Genomic DNA, 25,429 nt, shown 5'->3' on the forward strand with positions numbered 1-25,429 from the left:
TTGTGAATAAGGTTGTGATGAGGATTTCTTGTGGACTTGATCATGCAGCCTTGCGTAACGCAAGAACTGGCACTCAAACTCGTAGAAGGTTGGCAATCGAGGTTGGGAGATGATGTGTTAAATGAAATCGAAGTATTTTGCGGGCAACTTATTCAAGAAGAATGTAACCTGATCATCATCTGACTTTGGAGAGCCAATAGTGGCGAGCTCGACAAGTAACCGCCTATAGTCAGCCAGCTTGACTTTCAGATCATCCCCTTCCTTAAGAGAGAACTCTTGAAGCTCAAAGTTGAGATTGATGCGCCGAGTACGATCACGAGATGCATAGTAGTCAAGAAGGTGACTCCAATGCTCTGACGCAAGCAGGAAGTGCTGCAACTGAGAGTGAAACTTAGGAAGCAATCCCTGCATCAGCTCAACATTGGTTGTAGCATTGCGGACTCTCCATTGACAGATGTAGTCAGGGTGAGCTAGTCGAGGGTCCGGCATAGGCTCTAAACCAATGACGAGGTCCCAAAGACCTTGAGACTCAAGCACTTGTTGCATGAAATTCGACCAAGTAGTGAAATTTGACCCGTTAAACGTGTCTTATCTGTGAAGGCATTCTTGGCCGTTGCAACAGGAGTGGTAGTGCTCAGAGATGGATAGTGTGAAAAAGTGTAGTGGGGGTAGGATGGGGGAGTAAAGTACACTTGGAAATGGGCCCCAGAGTGCCCACCAAGCATGCGAGTAGTGTGCAAGGTGGATCCATAGGTAGGGATGAGCTGACTAGGCATGGGCACGGTAGCCACATGAGGAACCCAAGGAGGAGGGATGGGAACACTAGGAGTAGAAGATGGAAATCCCTACGTACGTGTAACCCAAGGAGAGTGTGAAGACACATCATAAGCTAAGGATGGAAACCCCTGCCTATGAGTGGTCATGGGAGATGTGAACTGGGGATAGTGAGGGGGATGCCCATCACAGTCGACCCAGGAGTTATGGGTATGCTCATTTGCTGAAAGGTGAGAGGCACAAGACTAGCTCTCAACAATATCCACAGGATACTCTTTACAAGAGCATCAACTCTGATACCATGTTAAGAAGACTGCTAGGGTTTGCACTGAGGACACACAGAGTGTACGACCACGACAGAAACACAAAGACACAGACACAGACACAGAGGGCAAAACTCAAACCCTAAACACAAAACTCAAAACTCAAACACAAACAGAAGAAGGGAGAGAGAGAACACAACTCTAAAGTGAATGAATGTTATAAATGAATGTAAGAGTGTACAGTGTGCTCAAGGGCAGAGCAATGTCGGAGTGTGGCGTCCACCGAAGACGGATCCCAAGTCTGTGACCACTAGTCGGAGTGTAGGAGTGTTGAACAGTGAATGGCAGCAGTGGTCACCAAAACGCAGCAATCTGGAGGCTGAAAACTGGTAAACGCAACAATGTACCACCGATCGGGGGCTAGAAACTATGCACAGGCTGCTATAAACAGCAGGCTGAAACAATGTCTGAGAGTGTCAGGGCCTGCAATGCTGAAAACACAGGCTAGCTGACCCTGGAGATAATGGACAGCAGGCTGAACAGCAGCCTGGGACAGTTTGGAGCAGTCGCCAGTAGCTGAGAGCTGTCGCCTACAGCAATGAACAGGCTGAAGATGATGTGGCTGCAATCGATGATGGCTAGACAACAAATGGAGGCGGGCTGCAAGCTGGAAACTGGGCACCAACGGCAGCAGAGGGTGTGTGGGCTGGTGTAACCTGCAAAACAAGGATGATAGTTGAATGGGGGTAGCCTGTCTATTTATAGATGTGGAAAGAGCGCCCCAAAAATTAGGGTTTCCACTAAACTTTCTCGAACCGCTCCCCGTTTTAGGGTTTCCACTGAACTCTCTCGAACCGCTCCCCGTTTTAGGATTTTACTCTAAAAGAGCATTTTTAGTGTGTTTTGGGGCTGTTTAAGAGGCTAATCAGCAAGTAATGCATATTTTAGCTCAACAGAAGCCTCCCCTACAATCTCAAAGATGCCTTATGCTTAAGAAACATCAAGGATATATGAGTAAAACTGACTAGCGTCAATGATCTTTGGGCCCGCAAAGCATTGGCTACTCCAAAGGGAGCATATAGAGCACAATCCCCAATAGATAAGCCTCTAGAAGGGCAGACTGCATGTGTTGAAGCTGATCCCTTATCTGTGTAACATGAACTAAGAATGACTAGATAGTATCCATCAGCTTGAACTTCATCTGCTGGAGCTATCCATAGAGAGTCATTGCATGCATGGTCGAGGGAGCCTCGCCCAATACAATCAAGTTGGGCTTCATGACCTCTAGAAGTTGTGAATAGGTATACTGGTTTCGATAAGCTACTTGACCATATACTAGAATAAAACTAGAGTTGGGACTAACATGTATGACTTGAACTTCATGTACAACTATGCACTCTTGAAAGCAAGTTGGGTACTTGACATCGGGTGGTTTGATGGTCCGAATAAACTCTTACAATGAACAATCATTTTTTGTAGGTATGTCCTCCGGATTTGTTGATTCGAAATGTGACTTTAATTGCCAACATATATTCTCTAATGTATTGATGATTCATGATTCTCGATGTACCAAATGATCTCAATGGCAAGGGTGTTCACTATTCTGTTTTGCATTCCAAGGCTTTTTGTTCATTGAATTAATGCTCACCTTCCGCATTTAAATCATTGCACTCTCCTTTGACAATACTATGTAAAAAAGAAAGCTCAATAATTCAAGAGATTGTAATAGATATACCTCTCAAATACCTTCATATTGTAGTCCCCTTCTTGAAGATGAGTGAGGTCTCAATAGATTATGCACAATAAAAGATAGATGGGAAAGATTTGAGACCCATTGGTCTTCTTTTTGTTCATTGTCCATTCTCTTCTTCTCATCTCATACATAGTCAAGATACAAAAGTGGATAGTTCCTTTTAGTCACTTTACACATAGACATTATCTTTTCTTATTCTCATATATAGACTTAGGCTAGTGCTTATTTCTCAATACTTCCCCTCAAGTTGAGAATGAGCTTGTATACAAAGAACTCCAAGTGCACTCATAAAGTACTCATACTTCTCTTCACCTAATGCGTTGATAAAGGTATCCGCAACTCCATCATTTGTTTTGACATGGACCAAGTCTATTTTACCATCCAATACCTTCTCTCTAATGAAGTGCTAGTGCAGTTCTGTGTTTTGTTCTTGCATATTAGACTAGGTTTTTAGCAAGCATGATATTACTAATGTTATCACAATATTATATCACACCTCCATCAATCTCCATCTCCCAACCACATAGTGCATCTAAAGTTTCTCCCATAACCTTGAAGTTGTCCTATAGCAAGTGACCACGGGTAGAACCTCTTTCGAGATATAATGAAGAATAGCAAAATACGCACAAGCACCATTGTAATTCCATGTAAGCATAGTTTCCTCATCGTTGATAAGGTTTTAATCATCTGGAAGAGGAATGGAAGGTTGAGGCCACTCAATAGCTTCAAAAACTGCATACCATAATTGCTTCTATACAAACCACACTTTCATGACAGCATTCCATGTGAGAGCACCACGGCCATGAAGTTTATTATCAATAAAACAATAGGGAGGTGCCATTTGGAGAGGATAAGAAGAGAAGGAAAACCATACACCCATGTCTTCCACTGTCATAGCATGTGGATTTGAAGATGCAACCAGCAAATCAGCATCTTTATCTTCTTCTATCTCCTCAATAACAATATTAGATACCACACTTTCCTTTTCTGTTTATTTAGGGGTAGAGATGCCATCCTTCTCATTCTTTTTGCCTTTTGCACTAGCCTACTTCTTACATTCTTGCTCCTTTTTATAGTACCTGCAATTGGGCTTTTTATGCCCTTTATGTCTACACTGATAAAATAGCAAGTGACATCTTGCTATTTTTCTTTGCTTTTGCTGTAATTTTTGTTCTTATTTGCAGCATTTGACCTCTTTTCAGGTCGACCTCTTAGACTGTAGACTGATCCACTGTTTTCCCCACCTGCCCTGCGTCTACTCTCTCATTGAGAATAGAACCATGTACACCATCAAATGTCAAGTCAAGGTTGTTGCTCAATGACACAACCAATCCTTCCCATGAATCTCGCAAAGTCATGAGCAAGAAAATAGCCCTTAGCTTAGGATCAAAAGCCGGCAAGCCTACATCCTATAGCTAACTCAAAATACCAATGAAAGCATTTAAATGCTCTAAGGCGGGCTTAGACTCATCAAGCTTCAATTTGACTAACTTTCGCATAACATTGACTTGATTGATAGGAGTTGTGTTCTCATAAGTAGCCGTGAGTTTCTCTCAAACTACATAAACGGTGGTAAGTCCCTTGATATAAACCAAGATATCATCCGTGACAGCCATTTTGATGTAAGTAATGGCTTTCTTATTCATTTTAGCTCAATCCTCATCTGACAAAGCAACAAGCTTAAGCCAAGGCCTAAACTTCCATCAATGCTCCACTAGCCATTTCTCTTAAGCTTGCCCTCAAGGTCTTACAACTTGTCAGACTATCTATTTTTCTAAAAAAACCTTAATCATGCACTTGTGCACTATTAAATGTATCTTAATTTTACCATTTATATGAAAGTGAGCATGATACTTTAAAAAAATTAAATTTACATTTCATGCCGTTGGGCCATATGATATTTCAATATCAACATTTTTCTTTATTTTTCGTGCCATGTAATCCTTTGTCATTTTTCCCTACCTAACCTTTCTCAAATTTTGATTTTTTTTTCTACATTTTAATCTGCATCTCTCTTTGGAAAATAAGAATGACGGCTCTAATATGTTGAGGACTATAATCTGTTGGACATGTAAGGAAGCCCATACACATAAAAGTTTTACATGTAACACAAGGAGTGGTATTTGCTAGTGATTATTAAAAACAGAAGAATAATCAAATATGACTTTGTATTGATTTTAGATAGCTCAACAAAACAAAAATTTAAGAATTGTTATCCATTGCCATTCATTGATAAAATCTTAAATCAACTAGCTAGTAGAAATATATACTTCTTTATGGATTGTTTTGCTGGCTACAATCAAATGGCCATTTTTATAGCAGCATACCAAGATGGAATGGAGGCCGTATCAATTTTAAACAGTCCCGCAATATCATTAACTTCAGCCAAGATTTCCTTTGGCTATCATCACAATTCTCCAAAAAAAGTATACCCTGCATACGATCTTTCCAAAGATCGAAGCCATCACCATCAAATTTACGAATCTCAAAAAGATTCTTTGTGTCAAATGTAGATGCACTGCCAGCAATCTTCAGCAATAAAATGCTGAATGCTTTCAGCCAATGGTAAGGTTGCTGAATATAAGAGCAAGTACACACACTTGTACTTCCAAAGGTGTCCAAGGAGCGGATATTTTGCTGCAATTTCAGTCCCAACAGTTGATTACAGCATGTACATGAATCAAATCTGATACATATGCATAAATGACAGCTCCCACTTCCAATAATACATCACCGTAATGCCTAAATGCAATAACCCAAGAGTTGTATGTACCACTATTTCATTGCATAACGAGCATTCAGCAATACATGTACCAAGGAGAACCTATCCTTTTGCAACATTTAATACATCCCAAGTCCAAATTTCTCCCACTCACCAGTGAATCTGCTGTAATTTCACTGTCAAAGCACAAATCGGCTCAAAATGCATCACAATGTGAAAAGCCCCAAAAATTTTGCAATAAATCTGCCCGCCCAATTTGCATTAATACATCATCCCGAGTGTCAAATATGGGCAAATGTTGCAAAAATTTCACAAATTCTACAAAACCCCCAAATTTCAGGGTCCAAATGTGCGCAAATCACAATGAAATTGGCTCAGCAAAGCAAAATTTCACTTGTATAAGAAAAGCCCCAAATTTTTGAAGCAAATGCACACAATGTCTGCAATTTCTGGGTTAGATGTCATTATTTTGCATGACCAACATCAAATCTGCAAAAAGCCCTAAATTTTCAGACATAAATCTGCACAGATCTGGGTGCAATGCTTATGTGGGCAAACCCCCATCAATGAGCAAGGGGCCTACTTACTGAAAATAATTTTAAAATGTCAAAAAAACTGAAAAAGTTTGAAAAGCCCAACCATTGACATGTCGACTGCCTACAAGCTATCACTAGCTGAAACATTGGCCCAAGCTGCTACGCCTAGTCATCACTGACCTATTCGTGCCTTGCAACTACTGTTGCAGACTTGTTCGTCACCTTCCTACCTGTCGTAAACCTGTTCATCGCATGCCTGCCTGTCGCATGTCTACCTGTAGCTTGCAAGGAACACGACCTGTACTTCACGCCAGCTACTTTCTAGTCAAATTGACCACCGATTAATCTCAACTGCTTGTCAACTCATGCGCACACGTAGAGAGTAACCTGCATGGTTCTCGGGAAGCGCGCATACTCTTGCCAAGCTCTTATACTAGTTTGAAGGGGCACGAGAGGAAGTACTCAAGTAGTGTGCGCATCAATCGAGGTGTATTCAGTAGTGCAGTGCAGAGAGAGTGGAGAGTCGAGAGATGGGTATGTACCAATGTGGTGCACACAAAGAATAAAAGAATGTATATATACTTAGGGTACGGTAAACTTACACCCACAAGGGTGTGTTCACATGTGCAAGTAAATATATACACAGGAGTAGCATAAGGGTCTTTACACCCAACAGATCTGATACAGACAGCAATGCAAGGGAGAGAAAGACTGAAAACGCAAGTACTTGAGGAGAGAGAAAAACTGGGTGACAGCTATTGGATGCAAACACAAACGTCAAAGGTGAGAAAATGTAGGCGATAGCCAATAACTGCAAACGCAGCATTCAAAGGAGAGAGAAAATCTTGGCGATAGCAAACAACAGGTGGCAACAGCTCCCAACGGTAGGCAATCGCTCCACAGGCCTAGCGACACAGCAATCGCATTTAGAAAGCTAGACTCAGACACCAAATGATGGCAAGTGGCTAGTGGAGGCTGTGACCGCAATGTCCCCCGCGAACAGGGTGTGGGCAGTAGAATTGTAGCTTCTGCAGCATGCAAAAATGGGATCGAGGGAGAGTGGTGGGTTGCACGCCTATTTATAGAAAGTTTAGGGCACCCAAATTAGGGTTTTGCATATTGAACATAGTAACTCTCTAGGATCATGTTTTTTTTTAATAAAAGGTTTTCTTCATTAATTAAGTATGTTTTGGGACTATTTTGTCAGAGTGCAGCGGTGCGGAAGCGTAGGACTGAGAGAGAGAGAATGCAGAGAGAAAAGGGAGAGAAAGAGACAGTGTACAATGAAGATCTGCTGTATAAAGAATGCTGAATACAAAGATATACACGGGCGCAGTGCGCTGGACTGCGTGTCTCCACCTCGACGATGCGACCTGCTGTCCACCTCGAAGTCTGCTGCAGTCTGCACTGTCTGCTGTCTGAAATCTGTGAACAGAGACAGAAATCTGCACGGCACCGGTCTGTAATCTGCGACAGAGAATAGTAGCCAGACTGCTGAAAACGTCAGCAATAAATAGGCGAAAAATCACCTAGAACGGGGCTCAAAAATGGGGCGCAGCCTGGAATAAAATGGCTGCAGGCAGTCGGACTGCCACGTGGCAGTCCGACTGTGCAGCTGGTCCGACTGCTGGACCAGCTGTGCTGCTGCCTAAAAAACAGGCTATGAACTCTAACACCCCCTCTCAGAGCCTGGACAGGGCAGAAGCCTGAGGGATCTGGAATGTTGCCGAAGTAGAGCCTGAGGAAGCGCCTTCGTAAACAATACTCCACAGTGATGGTCTCATCCAGAAGCTTTTCTCGAATGAAGTGGTACTGAATCTCAATGTGCTTCGTCCGGGCATGAAAAATAGGGTTCCTTGCCAAGGCAATGCAACTCTCATTGTCACATCGCAGCAATGTAGGACGAGTCTGGGGGCACCCAAGCTCCTCCAACAATCTCTGAAGCCACACAACCTCGCATGTGGTGGAGGATGCGGCCCGATACTCCGCCTCAGTAGACGAAAGGGCTACCGTGGGCTGCTTCTTGCTACTCCATGAAATAACACCTGCACCCAAAGTAAAGCAGTAACCTGTTGTAGACCGCCTGTGGTCCACGTCACCGGCCCAATCCGAGTCGCTCCAACCTGCAAGTACAAGATCTGACCCATCTGTCCCTGCGGGGTAATGAATCCCCAAATCAGACGTCCCCCTCAGATACCGAAGTATCCTCTGAGCAGCCTGCCAATGCACCGTCTTAGGTTCACTCATGAACCCTGCCAAGAGCCCAACAGCAAAACATAGATCAACCCTCGTGTTGAGAAGCCAAATCAAGGACCCTATCAACTGTCGATAGCGGGAAGCATCCGCCAAAGGAGAAGCTGAGTGGGAAGTGGCCTTCCAGTTCGGATCCATAGGAGTAGAGAGGGCCCGACAATCTTCCATCTCAAAAGTCACCAAGAGCTCCTGAACATATCTCTGTTGGGAGAGAAAAATCCCCCTCTGAGACTGATAAATCTCATGTCCTAAAAAGAAATGGAGTAGCCCCAAATCCGTCATCTCGAACGTCCGATGTAAAGCTGACTTTGTCTCCTGGACCTGTTGTGCATCATCACCTGTGACAATCAAATCATCAACATATAATACAAACAGCACACAACCTTCCCCGGAAGTGTGAACATACAGCTGCGGATCGGCCTTGGACCGCCGATATCCCAACTGAGTCTGGAGGAACGAATCAATCTTCTCGTTCCAAGCTCGCGGGGCCTGCTTGAGACCATACAGGGCCTTCTTCAACCTGTAGACTTTCCCATCCGAAGAACCAAAGCCAGGAGGCTGCTCAACGTAGATCTCCTCCTTCAAATCACCATTCAGGAAGGCCGACTTCACATCCAATTGATAAACAGGCCATCTCCTATGGCCAGCCAAAGCAAGAACAGCTCTAATGGTTGCCATACGAGCTGTAGGGGCAAAGGTGTCATGACAGTCAATCCCTGGGCGCTGGGCAAAACCCTTAGCAACAAGGCGAGCCTTGTGCTTATCCAAAGTACCATCACTGAGATATTTGGTCTTGAAGACCCACTTGACTCCAATCACCTTCTTCTTCGGGGGGCGTGGCACAAGTGACCAAGTGCCATTCCTCTCAATAGCCTCCAACTCAGCTTCCATAGCTTTCTTCCATGGGGCGGACTGTAAAGCCTCCTTCACGGAGGTGGGCTCTCGATCCTGCATAACTCGGGACATCAAACAATAATTGGAGCAAACAAGCTCCGAAGAATGCGCCTGGTACCTCCGTGACCGCCGCGGACCATCCTGCGGTCCCCACTCCTCAGGAACCCCCTCGATCCCTGAATCACGGAGTGTGTCACGGGCCCAGCGAGGAGGAGGCCGAACCTCCCCTCGACGTTCTCCATCAGTAGAAGACTCTGGAATGTCCACCGGTGGTAACTCCTCAGAAGGATCCGGTGGAACAGTAGACTCTGTGTCAGAAACAGAATCATAATCAAACGGCACAGGCTCCAGTGGAACTGTAGAAGGAGCCAAACTCTCCCCTGGATCTCCAAGAACGGGATGCTCCTCACCCGTTGAAGAAGCCGGAACCTCCACAAACCGCACATCACGGCTAGTATATACATCCCGCTTGACGGGATCATACAGTCGGTAGCCTTGGGACTGGGAGCTGTAGCCAACAAATACCTGTTTTCGGGAAGCCGCTTCAAATTTGTCACGGTGAGCCTTGGGAATGTGAACATAGGCATCACACCCAAAGACCCGAAAGTAAGAAACATCTGGCTTCGTCCCAAAATAAGCCTCAAATGGAGTCATCCCTTCCACGGCCGAAGTAGGAGATCGATTAAGGATGTGGACTGCAGTAGCCACAGCCTCGGCCCATAGAACCTGAGGGGTCTGTCGGTGCTCCATCATGGTGCGCGCCATCTCGATCACACTGCGGTTCTTCTGTTCTAGAATACCATTTTCTTGAGGAGTATTGGTATTGGCAAACTCCTGGTGAATTCCTCTATCTGCACAAAACCGAGCAAATTCATTAGACACAAATTCACCTCCCTTGTCGGATCGCAAGGTCTTCAACTTCCGGCCTGATCGGTTCTCCTCAAAGAGAAGCCAATCCTTGAAGTGCGAGAAAGCTTCTGACTTTAGTGCCAAAAAATAGGCCCATGTCATCCTGCTGTAGTCATCCACGATCAGCATGAAGTACAAGCTCCCACGCAGGGACTCATTCCTCATAGGGCCACATAGATCCGTAGATACTAGCTCCATCGGTGAAGTAGACCGCCGCGAAGCTGTGTGGGGAATGGCATCCCGATGCTGCTTCCCCCGTATGCAGGAGACACATGGCTGCTGGCTCACCACTATATCCGGCAACCCTCGAACAAGCTGTCCACGTGACGCCTTCCGAAGATAGTCATAGTTCAGGTGACCAAACCGAGCATGCCATAACTCAGACTGAGACTGTGAGGTAAGAAGAAGAGAAGAGAGGGCAGTGGAAGACTTCAGTTTGTAAATGCCGTTCTCCTCATATCCAGATGATAGAACCTTCCTCGATTCACGATCAAGGACTCGCACAGTAGAACTGTCAAATTCCACCAAAAGACCAAGGGAGCAAATCTTATGAACTGAAAGGAGATGGTACCCCAATCCTGGTACATGCAAAACCTCTGAGGTATGGGTGTCACCTCGTCCATCCGGAATAAGCTGCATCTTACCCCGACCTGCAATAGAAACTGAAGAGCTGTCTCCAATGAGAACCTGCCCACGCGAAGGTCGCAGCTGGGCAACACCATCTGATGAAGGAGTCATATGCCGTGAGGCACCACTATCAATAATCCACTCTCGAGATTGGGGAGCCGCCATCGCAGCATCAGAAGCATTCGGTGAAGCGTCCTCAATGACAACTAAATGTAGAAATGCAGCTGATGAGGGTGCAGCCACCGCTCCAGAATCCTTGGTTTCCTTCTTCTTGGTGTCCTTCGAGTCTTTGTCAGGGCAATCCTTCTTCCAATGGCCAGTCTTTCCACAAATATGGCATGTGGAGTCTTTGTCCTTGTCCTTCTCCTTGTCCTTCTTGGACTTGTTATCCCCCTTCTTCTTCTTTTGGTCCTTCCCCTTCTTCTGAGAGGCTTGACCTGTCAACGCCTCCGTCTTGGAAGCATTCTGTCCCTTTAACTGTTCCTCTTGGTCCAAGACCATAGGAACCAACTCTTCCCACCGAAGAGTAGACTCTCGCCCCGAAGCAATAAGGGCAAAGTAAAATGTACCGAATCGTGGCGGCAACTGGGACAAGAGTGTAATCGCCATGTCTTCGGAGGAAATTGGCTTCCCCGCATTCTGAACCTGCATCTGTAGCTGCCTTAGCTTGTTAATGTGTTCCCTTAGCGAAGAAGACTTATTGACGGACAAGGTCCGCATCTGTACCTCCAAAGAAACCCTCTTCATCAGGGTCATCCGATTGTACATTTGATCAAGCTCCAGCCATATCTCACGAGCCACCGTCAAGTGCTCGATGTGAGCGATCACGGCTGTAGTGCATGATAGAAAGAGAAAGGATCGAATCCTGGCATTCAGTTTGTCCCAATGAGACTGGGCCCTGGCCAACTCCGCACGAGCATCGGAAGAGAGTTTGGACTCATCTCTTACCGAAGGCCGGTCAATATCTTCCTGTACCAACTCCGCCAAATCATAGGACTCCAGAATGGCCAACATCATAACGCGCCAAATGCGGTAGTTGTCGCCGTCGAGCTTCTGATCTGTAGGAAGAGCCGGTAGGACAGGCACCTTCCGGTCCATAATCGCCTGGAACTCCAAGTCCATCTCTGTAGACATCTTCACCTGCAATGCCTTCTCAAACGCAAAAGCAGCCCCCTCTGACTGGGTAAACTCAGCCTGCTAAGGCTCTTCCGCGTCCCGAAGCTTCTTCACCCGCCGGAGGCGATGAAAAAGCAAAACCTGCACTTTTAGGTTGAAAACTCAAACTTCCTCTGCGTCAAACAGCAGTAAACAGCAGCAAATCCACCACCTGTACTCCTTTCCTGTGCGCCCACACTCGTTTCAGCCTTGTTTCAAGGCGCAGCCCTTCTGTCTGCCCTTAAACGCAAAAAACGCAAATTTGTGTCGCGATGGAAACTCCACTTCAGGTTGATTCTGCGCTCAGTCAGCCCTCAAACACTGCTCTGATACCATGTCAGAGTGCAGCGGTGCGGAAGCATAGGACTGAGAGAGAGAGAGAGAACGCAGAGAGAAAAGGGAGAGAAAGAGACAGTGTATAATGAAGATCTGCCGTATAAAGAATGCTGAATACAAAGATATACACGGGCGCAGTGCACTAGACTGCGTGTCTCCACCTCGACGATGCGACCTGCTGTCCACCTCGAAGTCTGCTGCAGTCTGCACTGTCTGCTGTCTGAAATCTGTGAACAGAGACAGAAATCTGCACGGCACCGGTCTGTAATCTGCGACAGAGAATAGTAGCCAGACTGCTGAAAACGTCAGCAATAAATAGGCGAAAAATCACCTAGAACGGGGCTCAAAAATGGGGCGCAGCCTAGAATAAAATGGCTGCAGGCAGTCGGACTGCCACGTGGCAGTCCGACTGCACAGTCCGACTGTGCAGCTGGTCCGACTGCTGGACCAGCTGTGCTGCTGCCTAAAAAACAGGCTATGAACTCTAACATATTTAAGTCACACTAATGCATTTTTAGCTCAACAACAACCTCCCACTTAAAGATTCTGAGTGAACCTTTAACCAACTCCCACTAGTTGAATGCATAGCAACAAAGACAAACATTTCACAAGGGGGGGGGGGGGGCATTGTTGGTTGTTGTGGGTGTGGATATGGTCGGGAGGAACTTTGCCAATGTTGAACATGATGATGATAAGTAATGATTCATGAGGGCTCAAGATTTTTTATGAGAGACTTGCTTTTTTGGGATTCTATTTCATTATTGGACTTTGTTGATCTAGCATCTATTCTTGTCTTGAGAATTGATTATTCTACAACTTTAGTCTCATTTATGAGTTATTTATGATACATTATGATTCATTATAGATTTTAACATTGAGAATCATGATATTACAGCTTGACTTAGTCCATATGTGTATGGGTTATTTGCATGCTTATTTCAATTTTATTTGTGTGATATATATGAATCATAATGTTTGAGGGCTGAACTATAGTATTGCTTACTAACTTTTACTTAAGTCAATAATGAATCATGAATGTGTGACGTATTATTTTCAATTGACTCTCATGTATTTATCACTCGAGCTCGATTGGCCTTTTTTGTTTAAGTGAGAGTTCCATAGAGATTTAAAACCTCTTTCCCTCATTAAAAATCCCTATATAAAAAGACTCGTGTTTCTTATTTTACCTCCTCTTGAAAGAAACTTACGAAACACATTTCTAACGTTTCATTTCTAACGTTTTTCGCTACTACCGTCAAATGCAATGCTTTATGTTGAGCTTTTGCATGACTCTTAGTGAGAACATCTGTAGGGTTATCCTGTGTTTTGATCTTGGTCAATGTGACTAGAACATCATCCAAAACCTGTCCGATAAAGTGGTACCGCACATCAATATATTTGCTACATGCATGAAAGCACTTTGGCTATCACATGCAACTACAAGTGTTTTGGTGAGTAGCCCGAAATCCTTGACCAAACAGCCAAGCCAAATAGCTTCTTTCAAAGGATCAATGGCTGAAATATATTCAGCCTCAATGGTAGAGAGTGCTGCTATCTTTTGCAATCTGGAGCACCATGAAACTACCCCACCAATCAAGGTGAAAATGTACCCGCTAGTAGACTTGCGAGTATCTAAGTCATTTGCCATGTCTGCATCACAATATCCATGCAAATCTAATGTACCCTTTCCATAGCATATACATCTTTGTGTACCCTGAAGGTACCGAAAGATACATTCCACTACCTCCCAATTCGCTTTGCCAAGGTTTGACATAAACATGCTCACGACTCCTACAACATGAGCAATATCACATCTAGTGGCAACCATAGAATACATGAGTGACCCAAAAGCTGAAGCATAGGGAACACCCTTCAGTACTAGCTGCCTTCTCGTCTTTTGGGCAATTTGCTTTGCTAAGCTTAGTGTACAATGGTAATGGTGTACCAAGAGATTTAGCATCAACCGTAGAGAACCTGTCAAGTACTTTGCTACTGTACTTTTCTTGTGAAAGAAACAAAAGTTGTTGCTCTCTATCTCTCATTACACACATGCCCAAAATGTGTTCAGCTGCACCCAATCGACTACACCCAAATCCTTCATGGAGAAGGCTGAATTCAGCTGTCTTTTCAATGCATTAACCTAGCTCTTATGCTTATCAGCAGTAAGCATATCATCTACATAAAGCACAAGAATAGGCTTCCATAATCAACCTTCTTTGTATATAAGCAACAATCTGCATTACTTGCCTTGAATCCATATGAGAGCATAAAGGCATCAAATTTCTTATACCACTGTCTAGGAGCCTGCTTTAGACCATACAAACTTCTCATAAGCCAATACAACAAATGCTCCTTTCCTGGCATAACAAAGCCTTTTGGTTGCTTCAAGTATAGCTCTTCTTCTAAATCACCAGGAATGCAATTCTAAAATCCATCTAATCGAGCTCCAAATCCATAGATGCTACAATGGCAAACAATACACGAAGAGTGGTCATCTTGACAATAGGTAAAAACACTTCCTAAAAGTCAATCTCCTCTTTCTGTGTATAATCCTTAGCCACAAGCCTGGCTTTGTATTTGGGTTTGTCATCTACACACTTGATTTTATAGACCCATTTGTTAGGAATGGCTTTCCTACCCTTGAGCAATAGGGTCAAATCCCAAGTATCATTTTGATACAAAGATTCCATTTCTTCCTACATTGCTAGCTCCCACTTTTTCTTTTTAACTCACAAGATTGTGCCTCTTTGTATGTGAGAGGCTCACCCTCATCTGTGAGTAAAATGTAGTCCAAAGAGGGATCAAACCTATGGATAGGTCTTTTGACACGTGCAAACCTCCTCACCCAATGATCAATATTCTTGAGCAATGGGTCTACATCCAAAAGAATGTCAATAACCTCATTATTTGGCTACTGAACTACATTTTCAAGCTGCTATAATTCATTTTCAACATGCAGTTAGCATCCCTTTGCTGCCCATTTTCATCCAACTTAATAATGACACGCTGATCATTAAAACCAATATCAAAACAGGGCTGAATTTTCACTAGTTGATGGCTGTTCAAGTGGCTGATCACGCTGAAATTTTACTTTCTTCTTGTCTAAATCACTAGATGTGGCATTTTTCAACAGCTTTGATTCATTAAATACCACATCTTGGCTACGTATTACCTTTTTCATGCTTGGAATCCAAACTTTATAACCCATTTCACCTTCATCTCCATAACCCATGAAGCATGAAGATACCTCTGATGGATTTCATGCCAAGTTTGGTTCTACCATCAACAAGTACATGTACATAACATTCACAACCAAAAACCCGTAAGTGGTCATATGAAGCAAATTTGTTAGATCAAACCTCTTCAAGGACGCCACTATCAAGCACACAATGTGGAGATTGGTTGCAAATATACACCATGGTTTTAAGTGCCTCCTCCCAAAACAATTGCAGGAGATCAGCTCTAGATAGCATGCATTGAATCTTCTCACATAAAGTGTAATTCATCCACTCATCCACACCATTAAATGACGGATCATAAGGGGCTATGAGCTCCCGTTTACGTCACAAAACTGATTGAATTCTTTTGATACATACCCTCCTCCATTATCTACTCTTATGCACTTTAGTTTTAAACCCTTTTGAGTGCTAATGAATGCATAAAACCTTTTAAAAGCGTTCAATGCCTCACTTTTCTACTTAAGCAAGTAAACCCATAGCTTTCTAGAGTAATCATCAATAAAAGACATAAAATAACAGAAACCACTATGAGTTTTTATTGGTATGGTACATACATCAGAATGAACTAAATCCAAAACGCATGTCTTTCTAGTGGCTCCATGAGAGAACAAACTCTTTACATGTTTTTCAAAAATATAGTCATCACAAAAGTCAAGCTTTGAATCTTTCACATCAATTCTTCCAAGTGAAGAGAGTGCATGCAAACCCTTTTGGCTCATATATCCAAGACGCTTGTCCCATAGCTCCGTATATGATTGCACTTCTACAACTGTAACAAACTTTCCAAGAAGTGCCTTGCAGTGCAAATAATACAAAGTTCCTTTTTTACTACCTCTAGTGACAAGCATGGATCATTTCTCCGCCTTTCACATTCCACTACCAAAAGTAGTGAGGTAACCCCTCCTGTCTAACTGCCCAACTAAAAGCAAACTCTTCTTGATGCCAAGTACATACCTGACATCATGAAGAACCAATTCCTTACCGTTTTCAAAAGCCAAGTGTATGGTGCCAACTCTTTCTATGTCGCATGCATAGTTATTCCCGAGGTAAACTTTCCCAAGGTAACCTAGTGCTTAAGAAGAGAAATACTTCAAAGACAAAGTTACATGAAACGAAGCACCGCTATCAACAATCCACAATTGTGACAAACCATCATTCCTTTTCGGTGATATACATGTCTTCTATTGTCATAGCATGTGGATCTGAAGATACAACCAACAAATCTACAAGATCTTCATTTTTTTCTCTCTCTTCAATGACAACCCTAGATACCACATTTGCCTTCTTTGTTTCTTTAGGGGTAGAGTTGGTATCTTTTTTATTCTTTTTGCCTTTTGCATTTATCTGCTTTTGCCGTTCTTGTTCATTTTAAAAACTTGCAATCGGGCTTTTTATGCCCTTTGCATCCACATGGTAGCAAGTGACATCTTTTTGTTTTTCCTTACTTTTGCTATGATTTTTATGTTTATTTGCAACATTCGACCTCTTTTCATTATTTTCTCTAACATTATAGGCTAATCCGTAGCTGCCCCCACTTGCCTTGTATCTAATTTCCTCATTGAGAATAGAACCACACACACCATCAAAAGTCAAGTTGGGGTTGTTGCTCAAAGAGAACCAATACTTCCAATGAATCTAGTAAACTCATGAGCAAGAAGATAGCCTTCAACTTGGGATCAAAAGGCTGCAAGCCTACATCCTATAACTTACTCAAAATCCCAGTAAATGCATTCAAATGCTTTGAGGCTAGCCTGGACTCATCAAGCTCCAAGTTAACCAGCTTCCGCGTGAGACGAACCTGATTGACAGGAGTCATATTCTCATATAAAGCTTTGAGTTTCACCCAAACTTCACGTGCAACAGAGAGTCCCTTAATATCAACCAAGATATCATCCGTGAAGGAGTCGTATTCTCATATGAAGCTTTGAGTTTCACCCAAACTTCACGTGCAACGGAGAGTCCCTTGATGTCAACCAAGATATCATCTGTGACTACCATTTTGATGTAAGCAATAGCCTTCTTATTCATCTTAGCCCATTCCTCATCTCACAAAGCAACAATCTTTTCTTGTTCCAAAGCATTATTACAATCCTTCAGAAACAAGATACACTCCATACGATCTTTCCAAAGAAAGAAGCCGTTGTGCAACAATCCAAGTGCTGTATATACCACTGTTTCACTGCACAATGAGCATTAAGCAATAAAAATACCAAAGGAAGCTGCCTTTTGACAACATTTGATACATCCCAAGTAAGAATTTCTCTCACTCAACAATGAATCTGCTATTACTTCAATGCCAAATGAATTAGCACAAAATACATCACCGATGTGAACAGTCCCAAAATTTCTCCAACAAATCTGCCCCAATTGTATTAATACAAGTTCTGGAGTGCCAAACAAGGACAAATATTGCAGAAATTTAACAAACTCTGCAAAAGCCCCAAATTTCTCGGGTCCAAACGTGCACCAATGTCAATGAATTCAACTCAGCAGAGGAAAACTTCATTGATACATGAAAAGCGCCAAATGTTCCAAAGCCACTGTGTACAATGTCTGCAAGTTTTGGGTCAAATGTCACTCTGCAAAATCAGAGAAAATCCCAAAAGGGCTGACTGCTGTAGTATCCATTGCTCCAAATTGAATCAATGTCAGTTCAGAACTGACAGCAGGACTGCCATGTCACCACAGGAGGGCCTGACAGCTGTTGCCCTGTTCTAGAAGATACTGCCAACTGCGACTGTCTAATTTTAGGGTTTCCCACAAAGCCTTGAGTATCTCCAAATGCAAATCAACGCCACCACCCATTCTTTTAGGAGTGCAAACATGGTGCTAGGAGATCCAGGATATACCCATTCATTTGGGAGTGCAAACATAGTGCCAGGAGATCTAGGATATAACTATCCATGTAGAGTCTTTTTTGCAAAGCAAGAACCGGATGGTTTAAGTAATTCCCTGTAAATGAGACTTTGGCAGGGAGCAAGGGGAGTTAATATGAAACCATTGGTATCATGATTATCTGAGCTATTTTCAATCTTGTGTGGAAAGGCCAAGCTTGTGATTTCCAATATACAAACTTATCCATAAAGCCTGAGGATATCCAATCCATTAACACTATAGGCAAAACCTCCATCCCAAAGGATAGTCCAGATGCCTAATAGTAGAACCTTGAAGCATAACCTCCCCTTGCCAACCCAAGGCCTAAAGATCACTCTCAATGAAACTGATAAGGGCCAATTTAAAGGCATTAATGCAAAGCCCAAGTGTCATACCAGCACCTTCGGACAAAGATTTGTCCTTATGGTGCACATAGGTACACATGACATTCTGTGCATCCTCCAAGGATCCACTATTTTGAGCATCATTTGACTTTTTGCCCTTTTCCGACTACATCTCTTGCCAACCATGGGCAGCATCAATTTGAGATGAAAACACTTGTCTTCCTTTGCCCAAATTTCCTCCCACAAGTTGATATCTATATGCATATGCAAGGAAATCCATCCTGTGTAAAGAAATACTCTGACACAGAAACACAATTAAAAATCGTACAACAAAGCACAGATTGATAAAAGAACTCCATTAGGGTTAGGGTAACTCAGAGACAATGAACACAGAAAATAACTAAAGTAATATAACTGCTGAATATACAATGCTAGTGCAACAAACACACTATGCAGTGAATGAATACTGAACCTCAAACTCCTCTATCTCAAGGATCAGGGCAGGGGTAATGAGCTAGAGAGAGTATCGTACTCTAGACAGATCCCGAATCGCAGCAAGGCATCCTTCAAATATCGAACACCAACAAACGCAACAGTGAGAAGTTGGATTTGATGCAAATGGTAGTGAGGTGAGAGAAATACTAAAAATGCAGGCAAGAGAGAGAAAGATTAAAAACGTAGGCAAGACAACCAAGCGACAGCCTGCAAGAACTGGCGACAGCTGGAGGAGAGAGAAAACTGCCAAACACAGGCTAGACAGCCTAGCGACAACTTGCAAAAGCTAGGCGACAACTGGAGGAGAGAGAAAACTACCAAACGACAACTGCAACAATTGCACGACAACCTACAGGAAGCAAACGCAGGGCTGTGATGACATGGTAGGCTGTACGACAACAAGTCTACGCAAGAACAGTAGTCGCCTGAACTCCAAACTGCGTGAAGAGGGCTGGAAATTAAGCGCCAACTAATGGAGACAACAATGGACAGCTTCAACTGAGATGTCCTCCGCAAAGATGTGGGCAGCAAGCTGAAACACCTAAAATCTGCAAACACGAGATTATAGGCTGAATGGAGGGCAACATATGTATTTATAGAAAGTTTGGGTCCTCCCAAGTGGGTTTGTGCTTATGGGACACAAACTCTCTAGGGTCGCGTTTCTTTTAAATAAACAAGGTTTCTTCATTAATTAAGTTAGTTTTGGGGCTATTTAAGTAAAGCTAATGCATTTTTAGCTCAACATCCTGTTGAATAGCAAGAGCATCATTTGCATGTCTTGTCTCTTTTTTTCTTTCAGTATTCTACCATAAAGTGACCTAACTGTCCACAATTGAAGCAATGCCCCACAAAGGCTCCCCACTTGAATTGGAAGTACAAGGTATGCATACTAGAGGAATTCACATATAGCCAAGTGGAACACTTGCGAGAGGTATCCCAAAGCATGCACATGTCATTTCTATTGATGGCTTGAGTACTGGGGGATACCAACACTTTACCAATCCTAACCATGGCTCAAGCAAAAGAGACCAATACACAGTTGAACAACCTTCCACTTCCACCCAAACCGGGCATTCTTGCTTTAGCAGTTCTATGAAGTCCGCCATTGGCCACCATGGAGCAACATACACCAATTTGTGATCATGAAACAATGTCAACTTGCTTAAAAGCACATCATGTTGATGAGGGGATTGGAACATGACCTCATAGAACCCCCTTGGGTCCACAAAAATGTCCTCAACACAATCCTCTTGCACAACACTCATCAACCATGAGCATACAGAAAACATTATAGAAATTTTGGCAATAAAAAACAAGCAACAAAGGCACGACTCAATGTTTGCTACTTGCTTGCCCTCGATAGCAATGACTCCATAGAAGGCCTAGATCCAATAGACCTCCCTGTCATGAACCCCAACCACTTTGCACATTGAATATATGAGTTCAAAACATTTGTGACACATGCATCATATAGCCATATCTTTGTTTTTCCACCCTCGCCAAACAATCAACTAGCATGGACGCTCTCAAACAAGTTAATACTTGGAATCTAACCACACTCCCTATAATGTACCCGTCACTTAATGTGAAAGATAATGCTTTGTAGTAGCCATCTAGGGTCTGTCTCAGTTATCGATATCCACACTCTATAGAAATAACCTAACTCGGTGGCCCCAAGTCTACCTCGCAATGAAGCACTTGGCCTCAACCCACAAGGATCAACCTAAGGGTTCCTAAAGACCTTCAACATCACTCTCTTTAAAGTCACAACAATTATTTTCTTTGTGTTGCGCATATTCCCGAAGCAACATATCAGCAAAATCAAGAAGATGCTCCCAATCCAAGTCCTAGGAATCATCTGACTGCTCTGCTACTTGAGCATAAGACAAAGTGTAACCCATCTTCAAAGCACAAGACAATGTTTACAATTCCTTGCAAGGCAATGCATTTGTCCCACTCACAAGGGAAGCCTCAACAAACTTGAGCGCTCAACAATAGGATCAATATGTTTAGTATCAAAATTCGGAACCATTTCATCCTCTTCCATGTTCGACTCCAAGACATCTACCACCGCATCACGGAAAGCAATATTCAGCTCAACCATAGGGAGTAGATGTCTTGTTCTCAATTCTATCTGAGTCTACAGTGTGTTGCAAAGCCCTATTACTGAAGACAAGGTCTCTAGTTGGGTACAGGTATGCAGATTGCTCAATCACAACTACTCCTCTGATCCAAACAAGGCTTGGTATTGCAGGTAAACCTAGCTCAATTCCCTATGTGTCGCAAGGGCATCAAGATATGCTACAAGCAAGTACATTGCAACGGCAACCTCTGTGTGTGTGTGTGTGTGTGTGTGTGTGTGTGTGTGTGTGTGCCCCTACATGATGTAAGCAAGTAGTAAGGACCCATCATTGCAAGCGGTTGGGTAGGTGGACACAAGAACATGACGCACATGCTGCAAAAGGTCCTTGTCTGTCATTCCCTCTCCCTCTCTCTCTATTCCTATCATCCTATCTACAAGCAAGGCTAGACTGTGCTCTCTCTCTCTCTCTCTCTCTCTCTCTCTCTCTCTCAACACGCAGGGCAAGAGGCTGCAAGTTCAAACCTGAAGGTGTAGAGATTAGTCGCAAGGCAAGGCAACAGCATTGAAGGCTATGCTTGCTTGTAGGCAGTGTGTAGGGCAGGAGCATGCTTGTCAAGAGAACACAGTGATGGCACCAACATGACCAAAAGGGGCAGCCACCATCATCTTCTCTCTCCACCTTCCTTAAGTTCTCTTCTATCTCCATTTTAGATCCCTCTCTCTCTTACCCAAAGCACATGAGTGCCGGCAGCAACCCACCGGTAGGCTTGGAGGTGGTTTCTATTCTATCTCACTGGCAGTCGATAGAAAGCACATGTTCACAGCCATGGGGGTCTTGATGTGATCACTATTGATTTCATGTGTGATGACTTTACACATGGAAGGAGAAGATTGGAGTACTACAGGTTGCCATTGCTTTGCTGCAACCGATCAGCAGGATTCAGATGTGATTCTACTGACTGGTGTTATGCTGCTACAGCAGTTCCACTTCCTGCCAGATCAGCTCCAAATCAACAAATGCCCCTGCAGTTTTTTACAATGACCTACCAAACAGCCTCTCTCTCTCTCTCTCTCTCTCTCTCTCTCTCTCTCTCTCTCTCTCTCTCAAATAAAAAAACGTTTAACTAAAAAATGTATAATTTGAAAGTGTTTAATTAAAATAACCTTTAACTAAAAAGGGATGGGAAAAAGAGACAATTAATTTTAAAACATTTAATTAGAAAACATTTGATTAAACAAAGGGGAGGGGAAGAGAGAGTTTGCACTGTGATTTGCAAGCCTGAAAAGCGCCTTTTAGGCGATGTACATATTTTTCTGCTTATAATATTGTCTACAAATTATTTTAAAAACCTTGCCTATTTTTACCTAGAAAATCAGTTCATAGGCATATCGATCCTTCCCCTAGGCTTCGCCATGGTAAATCTTTTGTAGCATGTTTCTTGAGCTTGTTTGAACAATTTATTTATTTAGTTGTTGAGTTTGTTTAGTTGTTGCAGTTCTGTGAATATTTCTACTAGAATGTCAGAGCTTGTTGCTAGAAAAAACTGTAGGGAGGACGTTGATTGCTCTGTCACAGCAAAAGCAGACCTTGCCGATCAGCTGCGATGTAATACCTGGCAACTGAGACGGCGGCAACACGGCGAGGCTGCGTGACTCCAATAATACCAGAGGACGAATAGTTGGCTCGATGGAGAATCTGAGAGAGCTGCGTGGTCTTGCCTGATCCTGTCTCCCCAATAACCACCACCACAGGCTCCTTCTCGACGACCTCCAGAATCTGCTTCTCGAACCTGTTCACAGGGAGGTCACCCGGCATCTTCTCTTTCCTCCGTTCTGTCCCTCCCGTTCGTCTCACGTCGTACCGCAACCCCCACAAGTCCTCCCGTCGAAGCTTACGAATTACTGCCCCGATGTAAAGCTGCTTGTGACGACTCGCCTCTACTGCCTCGCTATGAGACCCGAATGCTAGGCCACTACCTCGCAGCGGCAAGTAAAGTTGGCAACAATCTATTTTTCATCTTTTTTTCTTATTTTTTCTCTCTCTCTCTTTCAAATTTCCTATGTTTACTTTTTTTCTCCTTTTTAATCTTTTTTAGTTTTTTTTTTCTCTTAGTTCACTCTCTCTCTCTCTTTTCTTTCCTTTTCTTCCCTCTCTCTCTCCTTTTATTCTCCCCCCTCTCTCCTCTCTTTTCCTTCTCTCTCCCTCTCCTCTTTTTTTTTCTTCTTTTTCTTCTCTCTCTCTTCATTCTCTTTTTAAATTTTTTCTTCTCTCTCTCTTTCTCTCTCCTCTCTTTTTCTTCTCTCTTTTTCCTCTATTTTTTATTCTCTCTTTTTTTAAATGTTATCTTTTCTCTCTCTATAATTCTCTACATATTTTCTCTCTCTTCTTCTTTCACTTTCTTTCCCTCCCCCAAGTCTCTCTTAAAATATTTAAATTTTATCTTTTTTCTATATATAATTCTCTCTTTATGTTTATATTCTCTCTCTTCTTCTCCTCTCTCTCTCTCTTCTTCTTCTCCCCTTTCTCCTAATTTTCCTTTTTTTCTCTCTCTCTCTCTCCCTTTTAAATTTTATTTTTTTCTTCTCTCGTTCTCTCTTTTAAATTTTATATTCTCTCTCTCTTCCCCCTCTCTTCTTCTCTCTCCCTTCCTCTCTCTCTCTCTCTCAAAAAATATTTAAATTTTAAAAAGAATTTTCTCTTTTCCATTTTTTCCCATCGCTCTTCCTCTTTTTTCTTCTTATTATTATTCTCTCTCCCCTCTCCTCTTTTTTAATTTTTTTCTTCTCTCTTAATTGTTTTCTTCTCTTTCTTTTAAATGTTATATTTCCTCTCTCTATAATTCTCTCTCTTCTTCTTTTTATTTTCTCTCTCTCATTTTCTTCTCTCTGTCTCTGTCCCCCCTCTCTCCTCTCTTTTCCTTTTTTTCTCTCTCTCTCTTAAACTTTATATTTCATCTCTCTATAATTCTCTTTCTCTATGTTCCCCCTCTCTCTCCCTCCATCTCATCTTCTTTTTTTTTTGCTATATATATATATATATATATAAATATATAAGTTTCTCTTTTTTATTTTCTTTTTCTTTTTTCTTTCTTTTAAATTTTATCTTTTCTATCTCTATAATTCTCTCTCTATGTTCAAATTCTTTCTCTATAATTCTTCTTCTTATTTTCTCTCTCATTTTCTTCTCTCTGTCTCTCTCCTCTCTTTTCATTTTTTCTCTTCTTCACACACACACACACACACACACACTCACTCACTCTCTCTCTCTCTCTCTCTCTCTCTCTCTCTCTCTCTCTCAAATTTTATATTTCATCTCTCTATAATTCTCTTCCTTTTTTTTTATTTTATCTTTCCTCTCTTTATAATTCTCTCACTGTGTTCAAAATCTTTCTCTTCTTCTTCTTATTTTCTCTCTCTCATTTTCTTCTCTCTATCTCTTTTCTCTCTTTTCCTTCTCTCTCTCTCTCTCTCTCTCTCTCTCTCTCTCTCTCTCTCCTCTTCTTTTTTTTGCTCTTTCTCTTTCTCTCTTCTTATTTTAATTAAATAAAACGTTTGCATTAAAAATTTTAATCTAACAAAGAGAGTGAGAGAGAGAAAGAGAGAGAAAACCTAGGCCCTACGCATGAGAGAGAAGGAGGAAGGGGAGAAGAAAAACGTTTAATTAAAAAAGACTATTCTCTTTCCTCTTTCTCCCCCTTCTCTCTCCGTCTTCTTCTTTTTATCCTTCTTCTTCTTCTTTTTATTATATTCTCTCTCTCTCTCTCTCTCTCTCTCTCTCTCTCTCTCTCTCTCTCTCTCTCAAAATGTGTGAAAAACTATGTTCGAAAAACTTTAAATTTAAAAAAAACTTTTAAAATATTTAATTAAAGAAAAGTTTAAATTAAAAAGTTTAACCTAACTGAGAGAGAGAGAGAGAGAGAACCTAGGCCCTACACATGAGAGAGAGAGAGGGGGGGAGGGAGAAAGAATTTAATTAAAAAGGGGATGGGGAAAAGAAAGAGAGATTATAAGTGAGAGAGAGGGGAAGGGGTTTTAATTTAAAAAAGGGAGGTGAGGGGGGGGAAGGCTTTAATGAAAAAATAGAAGGGGAAGAGAAAATGAGATATTGCACGTGAGAAAGAGAGGAGGGGAGGGGGTTTTGATTGAAAAAGGGAGGTTTGGAAAAGGGGGTA

At 42.5% G+C, this 25,429-nt stretch overlaps 1 protein-coding gene across 5 annotated transcripts in view; it reads right to left on the bottom strand.

Annotated features, from left to right (window-relative positions):
• Positions 1 to 23,227, bottom strand: part of LOC148031153 (RNA helicase family protein) — a 120,873-nt gene extending 97,646 nt beyond the window's left edge. For 4 of the 5 annotated variants that reach the window (XM_087684691.1, XM_087684690.1, XM_087684693.1 and 1 more), the window contains exon 1: positions 22,871 to 23,227. In XM_087684691.1, the coding sequence (XP_087540817.1) occupies positions 22,871 to 23,073 (203 nt within the window). In that variant the 5' untranslated portion in view covers positions 23,074 to 23,227. Of the gene's footprint in view, positions 1 to 21,779; positions 22,281 to 22,870 lie in introns of all 5 variants that reach the window. The other variant, XM_087684692.1, reaches the window with a different exon arrangement.
• Positions 23,228 to 25,429: the final 2,202 nt, after the last annotated feature.

This window comes from Lygodium microphyllum, chromosome 9 (assembly GCF_053477565.2).
Source record: "Lygodium microphyllum isolate KBCC chromosome 9, Lygodium_microphyllum_v1.1.10, whole genome shotgun sequence".
In the NCBI taxonomy this organism is placed as follows: Eukaryota; Viridiplantae; Streptophyta; class Polypodiopsida; order Schizaeales; family Lygodiaceae; genus Lygodium; species Lygodium microphyllum.